This window comes from Macadamia integrifolia, chromosome 8 (genome assembly GCF_013358625.1).
Source record: "Macadamia integrifolia cultivar HAES 741 chromosome 8, SCU_Mint_v3, whole genome shotgun sequence".
NCBI classification, from domain to species: domain Eukaryota; kingdom Viridiplantae; phylum Streptophyta; class Magnoliopsida; order Proteales; family Proteaceae; genus Macadamia; species Macadamia integrifolia.
The window spans coordinates 8,031,377-8,042,419 of record NC_056564.1 but is presented as its reverse complement, the minus strand read 5'-3'; the positions used below and the strand labels follow the sequence as shown (position 1 = coordinate 8,042,419).

The 11,043-nt window shown below is 37.1% G+C and overlaps 1 protein-coding gene across 1 annotated transcript; it reads left to right on the top strand.

Annotated features, from left to right (window-relative positions):
• The first annotated feature begins 762 nt into the window (after positions 1-762).
• Positions 763-1,818, top strand: LOC122087649 (late embryogenesis abundant protein Dc3-like). The gene is made up of 2 exons (XM_042656848.1): positions 763-1,039; positions 1,122-1,818. Exons 1-2 carry the CDS (start codon positions 989-991, stop codon positions 1,566-1,568), a joined length of 498 nt encoding a protein of 165 aa, XP_042512782.1. The 5' UTR covers positions 763-988; the 3' UTR covers positions 1,569-1,818.
• The last annotated feature ends 9,225 nt before the right edge of the window (positions 1,819-11,043 follow it).

Here is an 11,043-nt window from a genome sequence, read left to right as displayed (position 1 = left end):
AAAATTAGAAAAACAAAAAAAAAGTATAAAATTTTGAATAAATAAGTTAATAGATCCTTACCTCCGTAAGGATGTTGAACACATGACATCTTTAAACCGTAAGACTAATTTAGATCATCTGCTCGTAGAACAGATGATCCGCTTTCCATTTGAACTGGTGCTGTCCTAAGATTGGGTTGACACTTGAATCATCTTAGTTGAGATCAGGCTCAGCCCTGACTCAAGGGTTGAAAAGTCTAATCCAATCCGCCCCTAGGACTAGATCGAATTGACAGACCCTGGTTAAGATGAAGGGAAAGAGATAACCAGAGACTACGTCAGGCCAAGAAAAAGAAGAGAACTTAACTTTGACTCGGGGGCAGGAATTCCCAACCCTGAGTACCGACCCTCTAAGTTCGGGTATCACAACCTAAGCCCTTTTAAGGGCCGACATGGCCCAAACTCGCACCTCCAAACTTCAAACTTGATATTTTCAGGTCCAAGTTCATCGTCATTATGATCGAATCATAAATTCATGAACCTTCTCTTTGAACGAATCCAACGGTTAAAAACCGATCCCGCACATGCAAGTGTGTTCTCTCTGCATGGAACGTATGAGACAACATAACTTTGATTGTTTTTAATTCCCCGTTTCGGTAGATGACTGGTCCAATAACACGTGGCGTCATTTCTGGGAACACTGGCCTTTTCCTTGATCCTGTCGGTGATTCGGTATCCTCGTCCTACTAATGAGTAAAATAATCTTCGAAACCCAGCACAGAGGGCTACTGTTCTCTAACCATTGTTAGCCACGTGTCATATACGTGTCACGAAGCATGACAAGCGTCACCCTTGTAATAACCATCAATTTCTATAAATCTGCACGCACGAAAGCCTCACAGCTTCATAACCAGATTGATCCGTTGACATCGAAGTGTTTCAAACTTTCAACTTCGCGGAGCATTTTTCAGTACAGAAAGTGTTTGACAAATTTCCTGAAAGAGAGAAAATGGCGTCCCACGAGGAAAGCAGAACCGGCCAAGCCACAGCCCGAGCCCAGGTAAGTATGATTATAGTTGATATCGATTTTTCCTATAAAACCCATCTATTTCCTTGATTGATTTCATGTGGGTTTTGTGTAGGAAGAGAAAGATAGGATGATGGAGAAGGCAAGAGAAGCCGGAGAAGGAGTGAAAGACAAGGCGCAAGAGGCGAAAGACAAGGGAATGGAGAAAGCCCAAGCAGGGCAAGAGCGTGCGCGGGAGAGTAAGGACCAGACGGGAAGCTACCTCGGCGAGAAGACAGAGGCTGCCAAGCAGAAAGCCCATGAGACAGCCGAGGCTGCACGACAGAAAGCGGAGGAAGCGAAAGAGACGGCGAGGCTGAAGACTGCGGAGGCTGCGGAGAAAGCCAATGAGACGGGCCAGGCTGGGAAGGAGAAAACAGCTGGGATACTGCAGCAGACTGGGGAGAAGCTGAAGGAGATGGCGCAAGGTGCTGCTGAAACTGCTAAGCAGACACTTGGGATGGCGGGTACTGAGGAATCCGGAGATGCACCCACCACAACTCGCACTAATACGAGGGAATGATCAAGAATATCGAGTCTGAATAAAGAAAGCAAGCTCTAATTGATATATGGCTATATATAGCAGCTTTTATTTCTAGTTTTTCTACTTTACTACTACTACTGCTGCTGCCATGGTTGCTGCTACTGTGTGTTGTTTTATGTTCTGTATCTTTTTTTTTCTTTTTTGGTAGTGAAATTCAAGGCAGGAGGAGAACTGTAACAATCTCTTAATTTGGTTTTGTCATTTTATGAAATGCAATCGTGGTTTTTAACTTCTCTGCTCTAAAAGGGTTCAAATCAAATCTGGCTTCATAATCGGCACCGTGATGGGTTAATCGTCAAATACGGTCAGGTTTTAATTGTTAAGAATGGTGATAGAATTAGATATGGTATGGGATTGGATAGGTTGGCGAAGGTGTCTTCCATTCTTTGAGATGGTGTCCAGGATCAAGGTCTTGGTACTTCAAATATTTTGATTGAGACTTGAACTTCAAATGTTTTGATTGAGACTTGGAATAAATGACAATTAAGTTGAGACCTTGAGGTAGTGGCGACATAATCCAGTGGATGGCTAATTCCTCTTATTTTTTTATCTCAATCTCTGCTTGGAATTTGGTTCGTTTTATTGCCTCGATTGTCTCATGCATTGTACAAAATTGTTTGGTTCTTTATTTCAAATCATTCATTCTCAATCTGGAGAGTTATGATCAATTGTCTTCCCACTTAAAGACTTTTTTATGCATAGAAATATTTGTCTCTAATTGTTGTAGACTTTCTTATGCATAAAAATATTTATATCCCTAATTGTTGTCTATGTTGGGATTTTTTATGAAAGGCTTGACCACTTGTTTTTTTATTGTTCTTTCTCTAATTAAGTCGGAATGGGGAAGCATTCTTTACTAAGTTTTGGTTTGCTCTTAAATGAGATCTTCTATAATTTCACAAGTGAGGGGTTATTTCTTGATTTCGTCCAGTGGTTTGAGTTCTAGAATTATTCTTCTATTTGAAAGAGAATGGAAATGGATTTTAAATACTTTTAATGGTAAAATTTATTGTGATCATTTTGGCAAGTTGGCATTTAGTGTAACATTATATCATATTTGGTGGGAAATAAACAAAAAAATATGAACTATCAATTGAACGAACTTGGTTGCTGCCTGGGTTGCAGTCAAATAGCTGCAACCCCTGGTACCAATCAGGATAATGGAATCTCAGGGGTAGAGGTGAAAAAATTCACTCAGGGTTAGTATTTTCAAACCTGTCCCTGGGATTCTATTTCCTTGGTTGTTACCATGGGGTTGCAGCTACTTGGTTGTAACCTAGGCAGCAACGGAATTTTTTCCCCTATCAATTCTTGTTCACTGTAACAGATTAGGGATGCTATTACTTTTGATGTGAGGAATAAAATTCTTCATAATTTTGTTATTTGCCCGGATACAAATAGAAATCGGTTCCTGACTTCTTTGTGGGACCTTCTTCTTTTCTCTCTTTCCCCTTAGATTAGGCATCTTTTTGGGACCTTTGTCATCACTTTTCTCCCATTTTTTTGTATCATTCTTTTTTTTTAATTGTTTCCCCCTCCTTCCCTTTTTTTTTTTATTGTATCCTTCCTTTCTTTGCTTGTTTTTTCCCTCCCCCTATTTTCATTATGTCCCTCCCTTCTTTGGCTTGTTTCTTTCCCCCTCCTTTTTGGGTTTGTCCCCTCTCTTAGGGATTTGAGGCCCATCTCTTCAAGGCTTGGGTAGGGTTTCAGCCTGATCTAGTCAATTTGACTTTGTAGGTTGTATTTATATTTCTTTCCTACTTTAATATATTTTTCATTAAAAAAAAAAAAAGGTCAAATATATATATATATATATATATATATATCTCTGCGGCTAAATCCCTTATTAATATTTACAAAGATGAACATTAATTACAATGGTAGCCTCACATAGTAGTCTTCCTTCCTATTGTATTATTTGAGAATCATCGTCAATCAATAGTCAATAACATATATCGGTCGCTGTCCCTTAGTTTTGTTCTTTTTTCGGTTGGTCTGGACCTAATTCTTCTTCATGCTATCTTATAGTCTTGTAATTTTTTTTTTTTTTTGTATTTTAATATATTTAATTATTCATCTGAAAAATATAGCTCGGTGTGGATGGGGATGATCCTTTGTTTTTATGTGGATCTGGGATGATCTTTTGTTTCCTAGCAAGTTTTGTTATTTGCAAAGGAAAAAATGGGCATAGTAACACAGCTAAAAATGGAATAACTAATTCAACCCTTCTTCCATCTAGAGAAAGTTAATAATTAATTCTCCGTTTTTCCTTTGGGTTCAAATATCCTTTTAGGTTTTAGTTTCAAAACCAGAAAATTAATCAAGAGACAAAAGAGAAGCCAAAGAGGGGGCAGGGGAAGATTCTAAGTAAGCAGATCGCTTTACATTCACCGAATATGCAAACATGCCCATCAGCAACATTACATTCAAACTTCAACCACGCCTTCTCCCTGATGTTTTAAATAATTAAAATATAGGTTAAACTGTAGAGGAGTGATAATAAATGTGTTTCCTTCGATGATTGTCTGTCATGGGTGTGGCGAGCATCGACGGCCGAGATGACATCGGCACGTGTCCAAATGTCGTTCCGGCCATCGGATGTTTGCCGCACCACTGCATCCGTGGCAAAGGATTTTTTTGCTCAAATTGACACTCTTACAAATCTAGAGTCTATATTATTATTATTATTTATTATTTATTATTTATTTTTTATTTTTTCCTCTAGTGGTCTATCAAAAAGGGTGATTATTGATGTCACATATGTTTGTAACTGTTTTTGTAGGTTAGAGATTTGAATTATTCATTTTCATGGTTTCTCCTATCTAAATCATCTATTCCTAGTTAAAGTGATATAGACGCATAATAATGGTTAGAGAATTGATAACACATTCATTGAGATAAATGGGATGCATGCAATTATATGAGAAAGATATTATATTGAAATTTTTTGATATTTAACAGATCATAGCCTTTTTATCCAACAATCGAAATGGACACCCTATCTTTTCTTGTGGTAAAAAATTTCGATGTCTTGTGATGTTTGGAAAAATAGCATACTTGTGGATATTTTAACAATTTTCAAACCATTTGTGACGAATGGCCCTCATTGCATATGACATGGATTCCATAACCATGGATAGATAATGCTCCAAGTATTGGTGAGAGAATTTTTTTTTTTACACGTATATTCACCTGCACGTATATGTTAAATTTAACTTGGATGGAGCCAGTAAAGGTAATCTAGGTAATGTTGGTATTGGTCGTGTGTGCCAGTATTCCAGTGCGTCCTTTATTTACAGCTTCATGTGCAGGGTTGAAGTGAATTTTCCTCTCTCCTGAAGCTCTTGAGATCCGTCAAGCTCTCATCAATGCCATACATTACAAACATCTCAACCTCATCATTGAAAATGACAACTTATTAGTCACCAACCTTCTTAGCGAAAGGTCTGCTTTGTGCCCTTGGAGGATTGCAACTATCATTTTCGGCCACCATCACCTCACTCTTCAATTCAATGTGCTTATCGTCAAGCATTCCTTTAGGCTGCGTTTGGTTGCAAGGGAAATGGGAAGGGAAGGCAAGTGAAGCAATTTTTTTTTCCCTTTTGAGCTTTTTGGTTGCAACAGAAGTGAAGTGAAATTAATTTACCATAATTGTTTGGTTGGATGTAAAATTGATGTAAAATAGATTTAAAATTTTAAAAAACTAATAATCCAACCAAACTCCTCAAAAGATATGGGAGGAAGGGGGGGGGGAGAGTACTTTCCAATCCAGAACCCACCCAGCTCCTCAAAATTTATATTGGTTATGTGAATCAGGTCATTCAAAGTCTGTACCAAATCAAACCAAATGTCATCAGATACTATGTTCTATCACTAACCATAATAAATCATTTCATTCTATATATCAAATGAATGCAGCATAAATAAATATTTTAAATAATATAAAAGATGATCACAAAGAAAACAGTAATAGATTACAAGTGATAATGACTGAAATGCCCATTCCAAAAGTCTTTTGGTCAAAACAAACCCAACATGTTAGTAATACTCCATCTGGCTCAAACACAAAGTCTTTTGGTCAAAACAAACCCCATTGAGTCGTGTGAGAGAGAGAGAAAGATTATTGATAGTCATGAGCGGGGTGAGAGTCACAAGAGTGGGAGAGATCGTGAGAGTATGTTTTTTTTTTTCTTCCTATTTTGGTAGGGAAATAGAAAGGAAACTTTTAATGGTTAAGTGAAATTTTTTTATATGAAAAATATATTTCCCTTGCAATCAAACATCTAAATTTATTTTTTTTAGGAAAAATATTCTACTTTACATAAAAAATTTGCATTCCCCTTGCAACCGAAAAAGCCTTAGGGAAACCAGCACCATCATAGACTACCTTGCCTCGTTGGCTGTTACATCGCAAGTAGAGTCGTCTTGTTTTCTTTCTCCTCTTTCTGGATTATCTCCTTGTTGTTTGCTGCCTATATTGGAAGTTTGGAAATTTTTTTTTGTTATTCAGTTATATTTATCATTGGATCCCATATATAGCATATTAATTTTAGGGTAATTTACAACACCACCCCTTGGAGAATGCCAGTATTATAGGGACACCCCCTCTCTTTTACCAAATTAAACTCGGACTCCCTACCGTCAGTCAGTGTTATAGAATATACCAATAATGCTGACATCAGTAGTTCATTTTTTTTCTAAATACCATTTTACCCTTAAAAATAAGGGAGTACCAAAATTATCCTCATTAGTTTTAGTCCCAAATCGATTGAAGAAACAAACCTAACTCACTCTTCCTTCCGGCGACGGCGGCTGCGAACCCCCTTCAAGGAGCACAGGTATGTGGAATGTTCAGACCCGTTTATTCTCCCTCTTTTAAGAATCTAAATCTACTTATAATTCTTTTGGTCCTTCGAATTTGTTCTGTTTGAGAGGTTCAAACAGAAGACGTGAAATGGGACTTCAGCAGTAACAAGCTAACGGTGATATGGGCGATGGACCCAGGGAAGCTCCAGAAGAGGATAGAGCATAAGACGAAGAAGAAAGTTGAACTCATTTCACCCATGTCAAAGAGCAACAAAGACGCCAAAGACGGTGGTGGTGATAGGGACAAGAATACGAAAGGGAATTTGGGGAAGAAGCCAAATGATATAAAAAGAAACAAGTACTGTAAAGAAAAATAGTAATCAGGGGTGACGGTGGAGGTAGGGGTGGGGAAATTGGAAGACCTTCTTGTTGTCGTGACGGAAATTCTGGAGTTTGTGGTGTTGATGGCGAGGAGGAAGAGGAGGAAGGGCTGGCTAAGCAGCAAGAGATTAAATTTGATAGGGATTCTTTCTCCAGGTTGCTCCGCCGTGTGTCCTTGGTAGAGATCAAATTGTACGCTCAAATGTCGAATTTGGGAAACTTGGCTTATTCCATACCCAAAATCAAGGTACACCCCGATTATCAAACCCAAATCTGAATGCTCAAAGATCTTTTCATGGATTTTATTACTACCGAATTGTCAAACCCAAAATCAAGACACACCCAGATTATCAAACCCAAATCCGACATCGCCACTATTATTGCATGTCATCAAATTCCAAATGAACTAGGGAGAAACTGATCAAATTCTTACAGTAAAGTGTTCTCTTATCTCAATTGTCCATTAGCTCTACTTTGCTCTTCTCTTTTGCTTAAAACCAACGAGCTGTTCACGGATACCTAAGATGGCAGCGACGGATGGAGCACTTCCGTCGGCGACAGAAGGAGCAGTACTCGTCGGCGACGGATGGAGTTGAACTCAGCTGGGACGGATGGAGCTGAACTCGTAGGGAGAGAAGGAAAGAAGGAGATGTGGAAAAGAGAGTACGGTGAGAAATGGATGGTCATTTTTGGTATTGTAAGATAACGGTGTTTTACTCATAAGGGTTAAAGTGTCATTTATAGTATCACTTAACACTGACTGATGGCAGGGGATCCGAATCTAATTTGGTGAAAGAGAGGGGGTATCCCTATAATACTGACATTCTCCAAGGGATGACGTTGTAAATTACCCTTAATTTTAACCTCTACTTGTAAAACACGCGTCAAAAGTACGAAAGATCTAAAGCTCAATGTCCCATGTATTTCCCCTCCTTCCTAATCCTGTATAATGTATGTGAGAAAAGTGCCCTTGCGCGGTTCTTTAAAAACAGAGATGTTGGCACCTGCCACGTGGGTGCAGTGTATCCAGACTACATTCCCTCTTGGTAGTTGGTGGTTGGTGCCTTGGTGGCCTGTAATAGATGATTGACAAATCAAATCCCATGCAAACTGCCAAGTAGACCGATCTCCTTCGATTCGATAAGACCCACCGCCCACCCCAACTAAAAATTCTTTGATTCCGTTTTTATGGTTGGGGCCTTGGGGCCCTGGGGCTATCGTTAAAGAAGCAACACCTCCCTTTTCTTACCACGTGTTCAATTATGGAAATCCTAACCCCATTAGCTGAAAGCAGCCGCATGGAAGACGTGTAAAGCTATGCGCATTTTGTTATCAATTCAGTAATCACGTGTCATCATCTAAATAGGGTAACAGTGGGTCCTACTGGCGGCTCTCAGTGGTGTTGTCCGCCCAACTGAAGGGAAGGCATGTGGGACCGGCTGAGAGGACATGCAGATAGTGATAGAGTCATTGGTGAAACTGTCGCATCACCTTTGGTTTTCTTTGGTTCAATTTCTCGTGAAAAAGTCGATCACGTAATCGTACGGATCAGTGATTAATACGTGTTCAATTTTTTTTCGTTACAAAAATAAAAAAAAATATATCTAGGAACAGAAAGGACAAGTGTTGATCATTAAATCGTAAGAACAGTAGATCCATTTTTCAATTTCTCCACGTCTCGATCGATTTTAGTGCTCCATGTATTCTTTTCTGAAAAAATTTGGTTACACGTCAAAAGATGTTTGTGAATTTTAAGATTTTTCTTTCTTAAAACTCATAAAAAATTAAATAAAAAACTTGATAAAAGAATGCTATTCTGTTGGCATAAGAATATGCTATCACGTAAAGTAATGAGAGAACGCATAAGAGCATCTTCTGTGTGTGAGGGGTACCATTTTTTTTACATATATAAATGTCTAAGCCTATCTAACTATTTTTTTATTAAGAAAAAAAAAAAAAAGAGAATGAAATCTTGGAGGGTGTCATCACATCTTCATCTCTCTTTCTTAAGTGGAATTATTTTGTCGTATTTTAATGTATGGTACTTGTGGCATGTCTTTGGTGTCCTCTTCTTTGTCACTTGTTTAAATAATTCTCTTATAAAATGAGAAAGAGATCCACATGTTGTTTGTTTATATGGACATCTTTACATGTCGATAGGAGTGAGTACCTGAACAAGAGAAGAGAATTAGATTAATGTTGGTGTATCATATAGGGTCCATATATCTAATGAGACTTTTTTTTTTATTATTAGTTAACCAAGGTGTCTGGATCAGTTTACATGCACCTCGACTAATCCTCGGGGAGACTAGTATAGTAACCTACTTCTACGGTCTCCACTTAAATCGCAGATGCATAAATAGGGAATCGAACTTATCCACACAATCCTCGATTCGCCCTAACCATCTGGGCAACCCACGGATGTGTCATATATTTAATGAGACACTCTAGAAGAGAAGTATACACCGAACTTATTTTAAATATATATATATATATATATATGTAAATAAAGGAATTGGGTCCTCTTTTGGGTCCAATAAAGAAAGTAAATAACAATGTCATAGGGGAGAGAATGAGGGATGATTTCGAAGGTGAAAAAAAAAAGACCCACAACTTTTCACATGAATGCCTTGTTTGCTAAAACTTTTGTATTGTCTTATTGGTCTAGTGAGTCCATCTTCGTCGTAATTACATGTGAACATTACCCTGAACAAAATCTTCGAGGTGCATACAATAAGACGAGAATTTGTGACCCACCTCTTGTAAGATAATGTTGCAAACCACCCAAGCATTAGGTCATTGACGAACTAGGTCTCTTCTTTGTTCAATGTATTAAATATCACAAAAAATACAAGTTTTATAAAACATTTTACACAATCTGTATTTTTAAAAATATATGTGAATTTATCGTTATTTATTTACATTTTATTTTGGATATAAAGGTTGGGATTAGTCATTATAGAATTTTGGGGCAATTCACCAAAGAATTGAGCATTGAAGAGTCCCCTCACCCCAAAAAAGGCCTAAAAACTCATAAAATACTTTATTTAAAAAAAAAAAAAAAGGGGACCATAGGCTCCAATGGTTCAATCCTTAACCTCCATCAATATGCTTAAATATACTTCATTTCATATAAGGTAAAAAAAATAAACATATTTAAAGAAATAAAAAGTAAATTTATAAAATAAAATTTGATTTTCAAAAGATTTTTTTCTATTCAAACAAGGGTTCAATTTTTTTTGTCAATTACACAAAAATATAAAAGGTTCTCAGTAGAGGTTGTAAGTATCATAGAGAGTAAACATATATTTCCTAAAAGAATAGAAGAATATATTTCCCCCTAAGTGGTCTAAAACAACTTTACTAAATGCCATTTAGATAAGATTCTTTAAATCTTCCCTTGGAATATTCTTTTAACATTTTGCGACATGGGTTGCCACATGGATTGAAACGATTTCACCCCAAGCAAAATGGAGCAACATAGTGCTGATATTATTATTATTTTTTTAAATAATGAAATCCATTCTCTCTCTCTCTCTCTCTCTCTCTCTCTCTCACAGCTTTAATCACAAACCACACATGTGTCCAGCCGACCATACTATGTTTTTGGAATCTGATTTTAATTTTTTTTCAATAGGTCATATGTGTGACAAATGTCACAAATATGATCATAGTATTAATTCACAAAAATGTATGCTTAATGGTCAATTTGTTAAGAAATTAGACAATAATTTAGTGCATACTTTATCATGTGACGTTTTGTCACATCCACAACCTCAAAATGTAAAAGTACATCACTGAGAGTGCAAGAGACAATAGGCGGACTCTTGGATTCGTAAGAGTTAATATTTGTTTGAGGAAAGTGTCACTATAAATTCAATGACTTATTATGTGAGAGGGCATGAAAAGGATTTCTCACTCGGAAGTCATGAGAAACTTCTTTCTCTTAAACTTAATTTTGTTTGGAAAAAAAAAACAATCTATTTAGTTTTAGAAAAATAAAATTCTGAAAAAGAGAGAATTCTCCATGTAAAAGACTTAAGAGAGGACATTAATGAGATGCCGTAGAAGAGAGATAGAGAAATGGCACGTTGCGTACCTTCCACTGAGGGCTCAAAGAACCGTTTTTTCCTATGTTAAACTACCAGTGTGCTACTACATTCATTATGTTTGGGTGTAGTATAAAAAAAGCTAACCAATTAGATGTGACAAAACAACATCTTACATTAGAAAATGATATGTAAGAATTTTTTATTTCTTTCCTATT